Source organism: Globicephala melas, chromosome 9 (genome assembly GCF_963455315.2).
Source record: "Globicephala melas chromosome 9, mGloMel1.2, whole genome shotgun sequence".
NCBI classification, from domain to species: Eukaryota; Metazoa; Chordata; class Mammalia; order Artiodactyla; family Delphinidae; genus Globicephala; species Globicephala melas.
This window is the reverse complement of record NC_083322.1, coordinates 1,295,171-1,312,186: the sequence shown is the minus strand read 5'-3', so window position 1 is coordinate 1,312,186 and position 17,016 is coordinate 1,295,171. Positions and strand designations below refer to the sequence as shown.

The 17,016-nt window shown below is 43.6% G+C and overlaps 1 protein-coding gene across 2 annotated transcripts in view; it reads left to right on the top strand.

Annotated features, from left to right (window-relative positions):
- Positions 1-17,016, top strand: part of UBE3C (ubiquitin protein ligase E3C) — a 117,722-nt gene that overhangs the window by 63,351 nt on the left and 37,355 nt on the right. The window contains exons 14-17 of one of the 2 annotated variants that reach the window (XM_030854353.2): positions 4,108-4,212; positions 6,208-6,295; positions 6,625-6,719; positions 7,718-7,850. In XM_030854353.2, coding sequence (XP_030710213.2) covers positions 4,108-4,212; positions 6,208-6,295; positions 6,625-6,719; positions 7,718-7,850 — 421 coding nt within the window. Of the gene's footprint in view, positions 1-4,107; positions 4,213-6,207; positions 6,296-6,621; positions 6,720-7,717; positions 7,851-17,016 lie in introns of both variants that reach the window. The other variant, XM_030854352.2, reaches the window with a different exon arrangement.

The following is a 17,016-nucleotide window of genomic DNA, read 5'->3' as shown; positions in this document are numbered from 1 at the left end:
GGTCTTTGTTGCTGTGCGTGGGCTTTCTCTAGTTGCAGTGAGTGGGGGCCACTCTTCGTTGTGGTGTGCAGGCTTCTCATTTGCGGTGGCTTCTCTTGTTGCGGAGCACGGGCTCTAGGCCTGCGGGCTTCAGTAGTTGTGGTGCGTGGGCTTAGTCGCTCCGTGGCATATGGGATCTTCCCGGACCAGGGCTCGAACCCGTGTCCTTTGCATTGGCAGGAGGATTCTTAACCAGGGAAGCCCTGTATTTCATTTTTACATATTCTTCATTATGAAATCAAAATCGAAAAAATTCTTTATTGTATATTTATCACATCACACATTTACCACACTTAGGTACCCATAAATTATGTGCTGTGTCCTATGCTTTGTTTTGAAGTTTTAAAATAATTACCTAAGATGTTCGAACTTACATAACCAAATTTAAGACAAAAAGATTATTACAGTTGCCTTTCAAAATTTGGACTCTGTATTTTTTTGTTGCAGTAATAAAGCTAAGTATCAGTGGTCTCCATTCAGAAATATCACAGTTGAACATTTAAAGTCTTTAACTTGGACCGTTGTCAGGTGGGATTTTTATGAGTCATCTGTGTGCTTCTAATCAGTCATCTGCTTGGTCCTTTTAACATTGGGGTTAAGGGAAACCTGCTTGTAGGTGTCACCTGTTCTGTTTTTTGTTGTTTTTCTTTTGTCTGCGCGGCTTGTGGGATCTTAGTTCCCCGACCAGGGATTGAACCCTGGCCCTCAGCAGTGAAAGTGCAGAGTCCCAGTCCCTGGACTACCAGGGAATTCCCTGATATCACCTGTTTTTTATTTCAATGGCAGATAAACACGCATAACAGTTTTGTGCATTTCTGAGTATTTGCTTCAGTAATTTTGTTAGTTTTTGAGTATTAAAGTTTACATCCAGCGCGGAAGAAGATGACCTGGGAGACAAGAGTTAAACGTATCATGTAAAATATAACACTAATATGGTTTATAACTGTTAAAGTCTGCCAAAACTGTGTACTGAGTGAGGGACATGTAGTTATCCCAGTGTCTGCTTGTTTGCTGTTTTATTTCATGTTTCTTAACACTCTGGTTCTCAAGTCTCACTGTGTTTCACGACCTCCTAGGGATCAGTTAACAATTATTGACGGGCTCACCTCAGGTGAACTAAGTTCAGTTGCTGTTGGTGGTGCCCGTTGGGGTGTTTGTCAGCAGGAGGTTCTGAAATGCAGCTGTGTTGACCCACAGGCCTGACCGTGTGGTGAATTCCCTTTGGGCAGATCTTAGTAACCTCTGATCTCAGTTTGCAGACTTGCACCCCAGGACTGAAGTTAATCCTGCCGGTCTCTCGGTGCTGGTCCTGTCTTCTGTAGTAGGCATGTCTGTGCGAGGAGATTTGATAAAATTAACTGAAAGAGAAACTGTCTTTTGATCTCGACACTGGGCGTCTGTATTGATCCAGTATAAAATCGTTACTTCAATTTTCTTTACCTGTGACACTCTTCAGTTTACGTGGTTTTTTAACAGTTACCTATGTAAACTTTGCTTTTTCAGTACTAAATATTCCTAACAGTTTGTGATACTGAAAATGAATGCAGAGGAAGGGAATGTGTTTAAAGGTGTTCTGAAATCACAGAATGGATCCAGTTAAAATTTTCATGGTTACTAAAAATTTGTGTTTTTCTCTAAAACTTAGAAGAAAACTAGTTTAAAGGAGAAGAATGCTCTTAGGGGATCTGACATTTCTAAACTATTTGGGGAATTGGTCCAGGGCTCATATTGCCAGAATTAACACGTAGAAGTATGTGTCACCCAGTTAGACTTGGATTTCAGATAAACAGCAAATGCATTTTAGATACAAGTATGTCCTGTGAAATATTTTGGATACATTTATGCTTTTTAAAAACAATATTTGAGACATATACTTTGAATAAAGCAATATTTGGGTCATATTTATACTAAAAAATTCATTTGACGTTTATCTGGAATTCAGCTTTGTCTAGGTGTCCTGTATTTTCTCTGGGAGTCCTAGAGACTGCATATATTGAAACTTTATAATGTTTCATTTCACAGTAATTTAAAAGAGGAATGTAAATTATGGCATTAATTACCTCTTAGATAGTTTGATAATGTTTGTGACCTATAGAAAAGAAATGTCCTCATCAGCATAGATCGGATCGTGGTGAATACCGGGAGGTGGATGACAGCCTGCTCCTGGGGGTTAGGCACCTGTGAACTTGAGCGTGTGCAGTGGGGATGGTGTCAAGAGTCTGGGGGATGTGTGAGAGCCATAAGTTAATGGGTGCAATTAAACAAACACACATAAGTGTTTGTCAGAAAGCACGTCTTTTGTCAACAGTTGTGGTGTGTTGTGGGTAAATTTCAGCACAATGTCTGTTAAATCCAAATTTACTCAAAATACCGAGGTAATTGGTTAGGTAAAAGGAGAGATAAGACATAATGTGCGTCCTGCCACAAGACTGTGCTTCACTCTCCACTGTTGAAAGAGCATCTGTTGGTGCGAGCTGCGTGGACCCGACTGAGTTTGTCTCAGACCCAGAGAGCACATGGAATGAACTTACTGGGATCTCGTCTTTTCTTCTGAAGAGCAGTACCGAGAGACTTCCCAGAGTTGGTGCCGTAGGTCAATGGCCTTACTCTGTTTATGACCAGCGGTTAACCAGATAGAACCAAAGACTAGGCCTTTCTCAGTCTACCACAGCTGCACTTAAAATCAGTCATCGTAAAACATTGCATGTGTGTAAGCTGACCCCTGAGCAACTGATTGCTTACCTATGCTAGTTTCTGCTGATTCGAAAAGGACAGTACCATAGTATTACAGTAGGCTTTAAAATACCACGAGGTAGACGTCACAGCTAAATTGGCAAGATATATCCGCCAGTGTACAAGCTGTGTTCTAGATCTTGAGAGGTTTTTGCTAATGTGGTTTTGTCTGGATGGCCAAACCGCTCAAGCATTACTTTTTCTCTGTCACTGGGCAGATCATCCAACCAGTGTTGGTGTCATAGTGGCCTGAGATATCAACCAAGGACCCTTTCTTACCCACTTTCGTTGGACACACAATGACATTTCCTAGTTCTTTATTCAAATTATATTTTACTGAATTAGAGGCAATGTGTACAGAAAGCCTGGCTGACTTTTTCAGAAAATACCATCATAGTCATTAACTTCATAGTAGTTGTCTGATCAACTCCTGGTTGTAAAGGTTTAAAACTTTGGTTTTACAACTTTGTGTTGGTTTATCTTTGTTTATTACAAAACACATTTCTATTTAATGTACAACTTCATGTCTTTTTTAAATAGACAGTACCATTAAGATCTCTTTAATCGTACATCACAGAATTTATTATACAGTCGTCCACCATCAGGTACCTAGTAGGTTTCTAGGTAGGTACTTGGGTTCTGTTCATGGGGGGCTTACCGCACAGCCAGAGAGGGAAAGCAGCAGTGAAGGACTAGGCTGTGATAATGCGGTGTGGGGGGTGGTAGCCAGAGCGTGCGGGGAGGCTTTCTGAAGGACGGTACGCTGAGTTTGCGTGGAATTGCACTGGGACGCAGACCTAATTCCAGAGGCTTGTGTAAGGGAAATACTGAAGTGATCTTTCTTTTTGGAAGGTTGACAGGTGTGTCTAGGACACTGCTTCTCACCCCCCACCCCTCTCCCGCTGCCAGCAGCCTTGAATAGAGTGTTTTTCAGAAAAATAAGAAATGTGTTTTACCTTAGGGAAATTGTTGCACTTGGAGATGTCTTTTATTATAGCTCAAATGGGCTAATAGGTTTCCCCATTTGTGTTTTAAACCTTAATTACTGCCTCTCTTGCCGTTTTTAAGACGTCAGCCCTTGCACACATTTGTGTTAATAATTTTTCTCTTTGCCGGTAGATACTAACCGCTTTGTACCTAAAGCTAACTCCCGTAATCACAGAACGAGGCGCTTTTCTGCAGACAGACCTGGTGGCGGTCTAGCCAGCTCTTCACCACGGAAGCCCGCGTCCTCGGGCACGGAGGTGAAGTGGTGCCGTGGCCTCTCACTCCTGACCGGAAGTGTTGCCGTAGTTCCCGAGCCTGCGTGTGACGTGTTCCTGTTCTCCCTCTCAGGTTATCACCAACCTAGTGAAAATGTTGAAGTCCAGAGACGCAAGGAGAAAGTTTTGTCCTCCCAATCACTGGCTGTCAGAGCAAGAAGATATTAAAGCAGATAAGGTGTCATTTTTAAATCTTCTGAATATTTTTCATTAAACATATTTTTTCAGCTTTTATCTTTTGGGGGAGAAGAATAAATCCTTTAAAGTTGTTTAACTGATTATGTAACTAAACATTAACAGTAAACTTTCGTGTCACTAACTCTTAGGTCACCTAGTAGAACGTAGAGCAACATCGTTGGCTCCCACGTGCATCCTGCATTTTTGTTGTTAATCCTAATTTGCTCTTAACCACAAAGTATATTGAAGCATAATGGGGTTTTGGGGGGTTGAAAAAAATTTTTGCTTTTATTGTTATTTTCAGTATATATTTAGTACTTAAGAGGTGGAACTTATTTCTGGTTTTCTAAAGGGACAGAGAGAAATGTGAATATTACTAAGATCTAGATCTAAAGTAGATTAAATAGTATAATCTATTTCAAAATAAATTAAGATCACATTAACAAAGGACACGAGGTGTTTTCATTGTTGTTTGTCAGAGAAACGCATGACTGGATTCATCTCAGAAACTTGAGGCTGGGGGCACAGGGTGGTGGGTACGGAGCAAACAAGATCACAGAGATGTTAAAGAAAACAGGGCTGTTTTAGAAGCATCGCTTTGTCCGCATGGAGTATTGTCTCTTTGAGTTAAGCATGTGGCTTGAGCTCTGCCCACTGGCCAGGCTGAGATGCTGTGGCAGGTCCTGTAGCAGTGCAAGCCTCTGGGGCCGATGTTGGGGTTTCTGAACATTTCCCACCGAAAAGAAAGGGTCCTCGGCACAGTGGTTCGTGGTAGGTCCAGGGAGGAAGTGCGCGAGACAGTGGCGTGTTCTTTCACCTGAGAGCGGGGGCCACGGGAGATTGTGTGAGGGCCGGGGGCCGCCTCAAAGGGCTTTAGCAGCCAGAGGTGGAGGCGAGCGCCAGCAGCATAGGTGCAGAGGACTAACCGTCAAGTGTGTTTGAATCTGTGAGTTCATACGGATGCTAAAAAGAAGAACTTCATTCGTCATCTTTGTGGGATGCAGAGGAACCACCCTCGTTTTAAACACTGGTAGGAAGAAGGAAGTCATCACACCTTTAGCCCGCCTTTCCTTTGTGAACTGTTCGTGGGCTAACCGTGGAGTCGATGCTGTGAGAGCCTTCTCGACGTGGAAGTGTTCCAGCTGACAGCACGTGAAGACGGTGTCTAGCCTGCCTGCTCTGATGAAGTTCGGTGTTGGCCCCCCGCTGAAGTACAGTGGAGACGTGGGCCGGAGGCCTGGGAGACGAGGGTCTGTGCTGCTGCTGTGCTCCAGGGAGACTGCCAGCTGAGCCAAGCAGTGTGTCTGGTGCCTGTTGACAGTTGGCTGCTATTTTCCCACCAGTTCCTGCTCTCATCGCTGACCTGCGACCAGCGGTGCTGAGCACGCGTGCCTCTCGAGGAGAGAACACCGTCCACCTCCGAAGTGTTCCTCCCGGAGACCAAGCCTGGTGAAACTTCCAGATGTAACGACAAATTTATAGAAAATGGAGGGGCTAGAAGTACATGTTGACACCATGATGCTGCAATTAGCAAAATCCACACAATGGGGAAGATTACGGGACAAATGCTTCTGCTTCCTCATCAAAGTCACAAGGGCAGAAATGAGGGCTGAAGGGACCTGACAGATGAAAAGGATTCAGAGACAGTACACACTATACCAGCCTTATTTGGATGCTCATTCAGACAATTTTTTAAAAAATTATGAGAGTGAATATTTGGTAATAGTGAGAAATTAATTTTTTAAGGGTGATGTGGTTTTCTTCATAAAGCAGTCATATTATGATGATTTACTATGTCCAGATATTATACATCGTTAACTAGAGCACCAGCATAGGAGAGAGGTTATGAAGAGGTCTCCTGAAAAGGACAGGAGGTGGGAGAGAGGGACGCAACTAAATAAATGTGAAACGCCGGTGCAGCTCGAATGAGGCAGGGTAGGCGTGTGTGCTGGGACACAGGGAAGGGCTGACTAAGCAGGGTGTCTGGTCCCCACAGGTCACCCAGCTCTACGTCCCGGCGTCCAGAAGTGCTTGGAGGTTCAGGCGAATGGGGAGGATCGGCCCCCTGCGGTCCACCCTGGACGGTGAGCTCCCTGGGGCCTCGTCGCTCTTCTAACTCGAGTTTACTGAGGTGTAGTTCACATACTATGAAGTTCGCTCTTTAGTCTGCTGGTCTGTGATTTTTGACCATGATCGGCCAGATAGAGGAGTTTCATCGTTCCAGAAAACACCTCATGCCTTGTAGCCAGCTCCTTACCCTGGCCCCTGGCAACCACAGGTTGGGTTTTTTGTCCCTGTATATAGTTCAGCTTTTTCCAGAATGTCTTTAAATTGAACCATACAGAGTGTAGCCTTGTGAGTCTGGAAAGGAAGGTACACACAGTAACGAAGGTTTTAAACTGTGTTGCAGTAGGTCTGGAGTCCCCGCCACTGTCTGTGTCTGAGGAAAGACAGCTCGCCATCCTAACAGAGTTGCCCTTTGTGGTTCCGTTTGAGGAGCGAGTAAAGGTATGGAATTTGGTTTCTTTCCATGTGTTTTGTGGTTATTTATATCATCTCAGAGTTAAAAAGTAACACCAGGCTTCCCTGGTGGCGCAGTGGTTGAGAGTCCACCTGCCGATGCAGGCAGGGGATGCGGGTTCATGCCGCGGAGCGCCTGGGCCCGTGAGCCATGGCTGCTGAGCCTGCGCATCCGGAGCCTGTGCTCCGCAACAGGAGAGGCCACAACAGTGAGAGGCCCGCGTACCGCAAAAAAAAAAAAAAAAAAAAAGTAACGCCAATGGAAAAAATCTCTATAAAGTTGCCTAGTGCCTATCTCATTAAATAATTTATGTTTTTCTTATTAGATTGTTAATAGTTGACCATGATTTATAAAAGCATAATCCAATCAAATACGTCCTGAAAAAATGTTTTGTTTGTATTCACCAACTTATTTAGCAATTTCTAAAAACTACTACACTTCTGGCTTCAAGAGGGTGTTTTTTAGGTCTACCCACTCTTTTCACAGGATGAACATTTAAAGCTATTGACATTTCTTCATTAAAACACATACACACTCACGTATACACATGGTGTTGCATAATTCCTGAGTGCCCTCTACTGGATTTTTAGCATAAAAAAAATTACTTGAATTTTATCACCATAGAGATATTCCTACTAATATTAATGTACAGCTTTCCAAAGCTACTCTTCTTCCTGCCACCATCTGGAGTTTTATAAAAGGTTTCCAAAAGGAAATATTGAAAATATGACATAGCATGGGATTTTTAAAATTTGTTGTAAAGTGGGGAAAAAGAACAATATTACAAATATATAAATAGTGCACGTTCACTGATAAGGCATAAAATCAGTATCTGATACCTTGGCCTTTAAAATTTGTTTCAGAGTTTATGGAGATAACAGAAGGTAAAGTGAAGGTTTATTTTGCGGTTTTTCCTTTTGGTTGCTTATGTTCATAACGAAAAATCTGTTGTTTTCAAGTAACCTTATGATTTCCCCTCTGTTAGATCTTTCAAAGGTTGATTTATGCAGATAAGCAAGAAGTTCAAGGAGACGGTCCATTTCTGGATGGAATTAATGTCACAATAAGAAGAAATTATATTTATGAAGATGCTTATGACAAACTTTCCCCAGAAAATGGTATATATAATTCTCTCTGTATGTGCACCTGTGGCAGTGGGAGGCTGGGGGATTATAGGAAAAGGTGATCATTAAACAATTAGTGTTGATTATCTTGTTCTGTAATGACTGTTCAAAACAAATGTAGTAGGTCAAATTTGGGGGATGTATATTATCAAATAATAATTCTAAGATTAACAAATAATTATTGCTCCAGAAGCCTTTCAAATATTGATTTGTTTTTTAAGGAAAGAGCTTTTCTTTCCCCCAAATGTCTGTCTCTAAAATTTAGTTGACAAAAAAGCTATGATTCTAAAAATGTCGTATATAACAGTCTATTTATATAAACATCATAAATTGTAAGCCAAGTTAAATACACTAATATAAACGCCATTGCAATCCAAATTTCTTTATCAAAGGTTAAGTGTGCGTCAATGACACTGCTATTAGATAAAGGAGAATTATATTGTAACAATAATTGGGACAGCATTTAGAGGTCAGTGACACATTTTGTCTTATGTTAATCTTTGACACCCAGTGTTAAAAGTTCTAGTGTTATTAATATGTATATTAATAATTTTAACTTTACAATATGGTATCCGTGATATTACATTAAATCGGTGTTATATCAATGCAGGTATTAAAAACGAAAGCCTGGCAGGCTCCAGCTCACGTCTTTGGGAGGTGCTGGCAGGTTGTCAGATACAGAATAACGGTTGCCTTTTCTTCCAGGGGAGTAATTTCATTTTCTTCTAGGAAAGCAAAACCTCTCATTTTGAATACTTTTCTTTCATATTGTGGAACAGTGGAGGAACGCTAACGTCACTTGTTCCCTTACTCTGTTCCAGGTTTTGTGTGCAGAATTTTTGTCTTTAACCCAGCTTAGTTTGGTCGTTTAATCTGTGCCATTGCCCTCTGAGGTCAAGTATCACAGACTGAGACAGAGTTTTAACTCAAGTCTGACACAGGCTGTGAGCTCTCCTCTATCCCAGGTTACTGTTGCCTAGGATGTCGTGCTTTCAAAACTTTTTGAATGAGTGGGGCAGATATCGGGTATTCTGACACCTAGTCTAACATATTTTTGGGGAAAAAAAAGTTCTCCCTCCTTTGGGATCTACAGTCCTTCATAATCAATTATAGTAGCTGTTGTATTGTGTTATGTGTTACTGTGTTAGCAGTTTCTGTGTCTGTGTCTCCCACTTGACTGAGGCCCTCATGGTCTAAGATGGGATCCTGCATCCTTGTTCCTCCCACCCAGCTAGCTAGTGCTCAGTAGATGTTTGTTGAATTTGTGATTGAAAACAAGAAAGACAAGAGCTCTGACGGAGTCATAAGTTGGCAGACGGCTGGCATCTTCAGAGAAGAGCTGAGACGTGCTTGATGCTGGAGGGCTTCCTCAGATGCAGGGCGTGAGCCAGGTCTTGGGAGCCGTGTCTCCCAGGCTGGGTCACTGCGAAGGGCGTGGACGTTCACAGCCGACCCGGTTCTGCACCTGGTGGGCTTGGGCTTCCTGCAGGTCCTGCTTCCTGCAGGCTAGTGTATGTCCGCGAGCTCTTCAGCCAAAATGAGAACATGTGCTTAGCAGCGATTTTCAGTTAACTTTATTTCATGGAGATTAAGACATTACTGCTCAGTGATAACAAGCCCCAAATTTCCTAATGAACTCTTAAGCTTAAAAATGATTTAAAAGTTCATCACACTCCAGCTCTCTTGTTGTGCAGGCTGATAATCTCATTGAGTTTAAAGATTTTGGAAAAATCTTACAATATTTATGTTATAATGCCTTAAATCTTTACAAGTGTTCTCTCAGTCAGGCCTTCTTAATAAGAATTTTTAAACCATATGTCAAAATCGTTTGGTATTTTGCTATGCAAATTATAAAATTAAATATCATCTCAGAATATTTAATTTACTTATGGAAAATTGGTTTGAAGTGCTTCGTTGACTGATCATTTACATATAATCAATTAATAGGATTATTCCATACATCATCTAGTCATTAAAGCAGGTCCATTCTTTATGGGCTCTTATATCTCGTATCATCTCAGAACAGTTTTCTAAAGTGTGGGTTTCGCCCCATCTGGCAAGTGAACTGACCTGGTGGAGCTCAGAGAAGTTGAGTGACTTCTTTTTGCAGTAGGGAGCTAAGCAAGCAGAGTGGCACGGGTCCTGGTGCGGTGATGCCACGCACGCGCTCTCCACCGTGCCTCCACCCGGCAGCACTTTACCTGGGGGAGAGCGTGGCTTGTTCATCTCTCCTTGTGGTGACTATGGAGAAGGGACCGTATTTGCTCTCAGGAGTGTTGTGAGGGTTAACGTCTCGGTGAGCTCTTGGTGCCATCCATTGTCTGGGATGAGATTTGCTAGAGCTGTCGGCTCTGAGCTGTTCTGGACTCCGTTCCTGAGAGCCTCACTTGTGCTCTTGTGTGTTGGTTCGTTGGATTCTGTCTTGCTTAATGGGCAGGGTTTATTATGTTGTTTTTCTGAAGAAGAAGTGATAATAGGGTAAAATCAAAGTACAGTTGACCCTTGAACAATGCAGGTTTGAACTGTGTGGGTCCACTTATGCAGATTTTTTTCAAGAAATACATTGCCAAACTTTTTGGAGATTTATAACAATTAGAAAAAACTTGCAGATAAACTGCGTAACCTAGAAATACTGAAAAAATTAAGAAAAAGGTATGTCATGAGTGCATAAAATACACGTATTGATAGATACTAGTCTGTTTTATCATTTACTGTCAGAAGCATACACAGATCTATTATAAGAAGTTAAAGTTTATCAAAACTTACAGAAACACTTGCAGACGGTGTGTGGCGCCCTTCACAGTTAGGAGAAATGTGAGCAAACATGCAGGTGCCTGTAGCGCACGCTGTCCTGCTTCATCGATCTCTTAGCCGCCTCCCGTTGCTGCTGCGCTGAGTTCAGTGTGGTGTGGACCCCCTTGAGACAAGCGTGACCCTCATCACCTCCGCCTGAGCACACGTCCCCTCCAGGAAACCGCGAACCCAGTAAAAAGTGGTGGCTCGTGGTTCTTGTGTATTTTCCCTTGTGTCTAGTGCAACCCTGTGAACCTTAGCGAACACGGGGGACCAACACAAAGTGCTGCAAGTGATGCTGGACGTGCTCCCAAGAAGCAGAGAAAAGGCGTGACGTTACGAGAAAATGTTGGGCTGTTTGATGTGTACCTGCAGCTCTGGTTACTGCCACTTCAAGACAAATGAATCCACCGTGAGGACTGGTGTAAAAAATAAAAAATAAGAAAAGGAAATTTGTGAAGCTGTGGCAGCGGCTACACCAGCAGCACAAAAACCTTGTACTTTTTGTGACGTACCTTTTTATTTCATATTGAAAATGCATGCAGGATTGCTGTAAGAAAGGCATATCTATAGACTTCAATATGATTTGAGGAAAAGTAGTCTTTCTATATGACTTTTTTTTCTTCTATACATGTTTTATTCTCTAAATGTTTAATTTCCAATGACATTGATGTCATTGAAAATTAGTAAGAAACTGTGATGTATTATTTTCATAACATAATATTTTAAGTTTACATATTTTATTTATACAAAAGCCAGATATGTTTTCAGTTAATTTACTTTTTCTAAAAAATTTTCAAAGTCAGAAAATGTATCCATATGTTTTGTTAAAGGTTTGCATTTCCCTTACATACTTTCAAATTTACTTTCTCTTACTGGTCGTAAAAAAAAAGAATAAACCATCTAATAACCATGTTACTTTAAAAATTGTCAAGGGGCTTCCCTGGTGGCGCAGTGGTTGAGAGTCCGCCTGCCGATGCAGGGCATGCAGGTTCGTGCCCCGGTCCGGGAGGATCCCACATGCCGTGGGGCGGCTGGGCCCGTGAGCCATGGCCGCTGCGCCGGTGTGTCCGGAGCCTGTGCTCCGTAGCGGGAGAGGCCACAACAGTGAGAGGCCCGCGTACCGCAAAAAAAAAAAAAAAAAAAAAAATTGTCAAGAGTTTTCAGGAGAGCCTAAAAATTGTCAAGAGAGCCCTAAAATTTATTTCCAGTTTGTTCAAAATAGTGTGTTATACTGCTATTTCGTATCTTTTATGACAACTTAAAGCAAAAGGAAGGTGAAGGATCAAAAGCTGAAGAATTTAATGCCAGCAAAGGATGTTTTGATAATTTTAGGAAGAAGTGTGGCTTTAAAATTGTCAAGATAACAGCAGAAACACCAACAGGCAGCAGATGAGCTCCCAGACGCTGTTAAGAAAATCGTTGAGGAGAAGGGACATCTGCCTGAACAGGTTTTTAATGCAGGTGAAAGTGCCCCATTCTGGGGAAAATCTGCCACAGAGGACATTTTTTAGTGAGGAGGAGAAGTGAGCACCAGTATTTAAGCAGGAGGGGCAGGAGTGCAGCTGGGTGTATGGGCAGGACTGCCCTCATCTAGAGAGCTGCTCACCCCAGCCTCTAGGGGAAAGGTAAGCACCAGCTGTCTGTCTTTGGTTGGACAACAAGAAGGCCTGGGCAGTGAGAGCCCTTTTTCTGGATTGGTTCCATCGGTGCCTTGTCCTTGACCTCAGGAAGCACCTTGTTGGCAAGGGATGGCCTTTACAGCTCTTTTGATATTGGCAAAATGCACATAGCCACCCAGAAACCCATGAGTTCAACACCAAAGGCATAGAAGTGGTCTGCTGGCTCACAAAACACATCTCTAATTCAGCCTCTAGATCAGGGGGCCATAGGGACCTTTCAGGCTCATTACACGTGGTGCTCCGTGGAAAGGCTTGTCAACTTGGTGTCAGAGAACCCAGCAGAGAGAACATCGTGAGAGTCTCCTACCATTGATGATGCCATAGCTGTTATAGAAAGAGCCGTGAAAGCCACCACGCCAGAAACAGTACAGTCCTGCTGGGGAAAAGTGTCCAGATGCTGTGCATCACTTCACAGGATCTACGTCGGAGCCAATCAAGGAAATTGTGAAAGAGATTGTAAATATGGTAAAAAAAAAAAAAAAAAAAGGTGGGGTGAAGGCTTTCAAAATACGGATCTTGGAGAAAAAAGGCAAGAGCTAGTAGGCACCAGGTGAGAGGAGCTGACAGAAGACGAATGGGTGGAGATGAGAGCCTCTGAACCACAGCCAGTGATGAGGACAGGATGCAGAAGAAGAGCACCTGGCGGCAAGCAGGCCACCTGGCGGGAGGGTTCTGATTGCTCGACGTCGCTCCTGACTTTTACGCCTTGGACCCTTCTGTGATGTGGGCACTGGAACTAAAGCAAACAGTGGAAGAAGGAGTGGTTCCGTAGAGAAACAGTTCTAGAGAAATAAAAGAGCAAAAAAGTCAGGCAGAAATTATGATCTGTTCCCGTAAAGTCACAGCAAACGTGCCTGCCCCTCCTGCCTCCCCTTCCACCTCCCCCCCGCCAACGCCTCCTCCTCGGCCTAATCAGCGTGAGGACGAGGACGAAGGCCTTTGTGCTGATCCACTCCCACTTCGCAGTGAGCAGCTTAGCTCTTGTGTGTGTGAGTGTCTTCCTGGGAAAGTCTAAGAACCGTGTGAGACATTTCTGTGTCATCATCATCGTGGCCCAGGTGTTCATTGTGTAGACAGATGACAGTTCATCGTGTGCAGGACTTGTACTGAAGTGGACAGCCCATGCTTACATAAGTGCACAGCGAGCGATGCTAACTGTAAAATTAACGATGTGACAGCTTTCTTACTCTCAAAACATTGCTTTCAAAGTAACGTTACCGTACAGTATGCCTCCCTCTCTCTTGTAATTGGAGAAACTGCTTATCGGCCTATCATCACAGGTAAGTGATTTTTAGAAACATGTAACAATGCTACCAATACTGTATTATGGGTATGACTAATGGTGTATGCCATAAACATGCTGTAAGCATTCATTCCTTAGTGTATAGGCGAGGCGACCGTCAACAGTCATGTTCTTGACGCTTTGTTACCAGGGCACGAATCGTTATACCTGTAAACAAATAGGAATTTCGTTTTCACGTTATCTTTTCATTTTCGATGTCTAGTGTTAGTAATGTGTATAACATCTGCAGTGTTCTGTATCGTGTAAACAGTGTTGGTGTAGGTTCTGACAGCCAGGCGATTCATCTTGAAAGCAGATGATGTAAACTTGACATGTCAATTAATACAGTACAGTACTGTGAATGTATTTTCTCTTCCTTATGGTTTTCTTAATAACATTTTCCTTTTCCTAGCTCACTTTATTGTAAGAGTAGAGCATATAATATGTATACCATACAAAATATGTGTTAATCGACGGTTTATGTTGTCGGTAAGGCTTCTGGTCAACGGTGGGCTATTAGTAGTTAAGTTTTGGGGGAGTCACAAGTTACAGCTGTGTGATTTTCAACTGTGTGTGGGCCCCTAAGCTCTGAATTCTTCAAGGGTCAACTGTAATATACGACTTAGGTCCCCCCACCCCAACCTTACTGTGTAAGTAGATACTTTTAATCTGTCTTTTGAATCAAGTAGTGGCAAGATACCTAGAAGACTAGATTTGCTTCTAAAAATATGGTGCTATTGTATATTGCTGTTTACAGAAATGAGCTTCAGGGAACCACAGAATCTCAGTTCTGGCCACAATTGAGGAAGTGACGTCTGTGAGTGGCTGTGGAGCCTCTGAGATACAAAGACCCGCCCCCCGCTTCCCCCCACACACACACAGAAGATTAGTGCTGCGGTTTGAATGAGAGGGTTAGCGGTTTGGGTGAGAGGGTCAGCGGTTTGGATGAGGGTTAGCGGTTTGGATGAGAGGATTAGTGGTTTGCGTGAGAGGGTTAGTGGTTTGGATGAGAGGGTTAGTGGTTTGGATGAGAGGGTTAGTGGTTTGGATGAGGGTTAGCGGTTTGGATGAGGGTTAGCGGTTTGGATGAGAGGGTTAGCGGTTTGGGTGAGAGGGTTAGTGGTTTGGGTGAGGGTTAGCGGTTTGGATGAGAGGGTTAGCGGTTTGGATGAGAGGGTTAGCGGTTTGGATGAGGGTTAGCGGTTTGGGTGAGAGGGTTAGCGGTTTGGGTGAGAGGGTTAGCGGTTTGGATGAGGGGGTTAGCGGTTTGGATGAGGGGGTTAGCGGTTTGGATGAGGGGGTTAGTGGTTTGGATGAGGGTTAGCGGTTTGGATGAGAGGGTTAGCGGTTTGGATGAGAGGGTTAGCGGTTTGGATGAGAGGGTTAGCGGTTTGGATGAGACGGTTAGCGGTTTGGATGAGAGGGTTAGCGATTTGGATGAGAGGGTTAGCGGTTTGGATGAGGGTTAGCGGTTTGGATGAGACGGTTAGTGGTTTGGATGAGGGCTAGCGGGCGGGCCTTGGCGGAGCACCACCGCTTACAGAATGTTTACACTTTGAATTTTTCAGAAACCTGCCGCTGCTCACTGTTGACATTCAGTCTGAGAAATACTGTACATGACAAATAAATGCTTGTAGTTTATCCTGAAAACTGAGTGTTGAGAAGATATATGTAAAGGCCACAGAGAACCAACTGTGCTTTTGTGTTGCATCCGCGGTTGTCTGCTTAGAATTCTTCCTGCATTTAACCTAGGCCTTGAGGGTGACCATGCTTGGTAATTGTATTGATCAAAATAGATGCTGATAACACTGTTTGTGGAATTTAATCATCAGTGAAAAGCATGTTCTTCATTTAAGTGTAGTTAAATTTTAAAAATAAAAGAATGTGTTTTAGTAGGAAAGAACCTATGCTTTGTAGGTGATAGACATGTTTTAAAATTACAGTACTACCCTTTACAATATTAGCTGTATGTCCTTGGGTAAATCATTCAGCCTTCCCTGTCCTTGGATTTCTCACACGAGAATGGGGATTATTCTTAACCCAGAGGTTGTTAAAGGGTTGGAAGTGATTAATGTATGTGAAATTCCTGGCGTGAGTTCTGCCAGCTCGGGGTAGACGTCAGCGGTGGTTATTCCCTCACAAGCACGAGCGCAAGAGGGCGCTGCTGCCGCCTCTGGTCGGGTTTGTTTACTCCTGAGAGAGGTGTGGGCACTGCACTGCCCTAGAGGAGAGCTCGCCAGGCACAGCTTTTGTCCCTGTGGCAGGATGGGTGGGCGGCCCTCTCCTGTGCAGGCGCCGTGGGCCTCAGTCCACACGTTAAACTGTCGGCCCTGTTTGAAGGGTAGCATAGAATATTCACACCCCAGGTCCTGTGACCTCAGTACTGACACTCGCACATCACAGTGCTGGGGTTCAGCTGAACCGACATTCTGCTAAACCCCTTTCTGGGGTGTTTTCTAGAGCTCACCTGTCCCCTGAGATGCTTTGGGTCAGATACGTGTGGGCGACTGCACACTGCTGGAAAGACAGCTACAGCGCGGACCCGGGTGCGGCCCTGCGACCTGGGTTCAGTCGCCCTCCACCTGCGGCTTTTGATGTGCAAAGCACCGAAGGACATTGGTGGGAGACGGTGAAGGACGTGTCAGTTACATTGTCAGACCTGTTCCCTGATTAAGCCAGGGAGCCCCTGGTTTTGACTTGTGGTAGAAGCACGTCTACTGGCCCGTATTTGGGGCCTGTGCCCTGAAGCCTGTGTCGGAGGCTATTGCATTCATTGCAAGTGAGTCCGGGGCCTGGCATCCCTACTATTCAGTGCTGTCCTTATGAGGACCTGTGTGGAAATGCCCCTCACATGCCAGGCAGACTTCAGCAACTTAAAAATTGCATATTGTGGCACATTATGTAACCAAAAATGTCCCCCATTTTTCAGCCGAACATCGTTTTAACTGATGCAGATTCTGGTGTTCTGACTCGTGTCCTGCGCCTCTTTCCAAGGGTCTTTGTGATGTTAACTTCGTTGACATCTGCTTTGTTCGTTTATCTTTTTGCCTTTCTTGGTAATAGTTTTCTGTTCCAGTATTATCCTTAGGTCCTCAATTCCGTTCCCCTCTTCCTGGTATTTGAGTTTGTTACATCCTTTAGCATATGTGGGATAACTGTACTTTCTGCCAAACACACCTCCCCCGCCTCACTCCATTCTTGGTCTGTCAGTATCAGTGCAAAGGAACGTCTCTCTTCTTCCCATTGTGGGCTCTGAGGGAAATACTGGTCAGTCTGTCTCATTGTCTCTTTTTAATGTTGATTTTTTTTTAAGTCTTGCATTAAAATATTTTTAATATTCTTGCTCCCCTTACCTAACTTCCTGTAATACCAGCTTATTTTATTGCTTTTTAAAAAAATATTT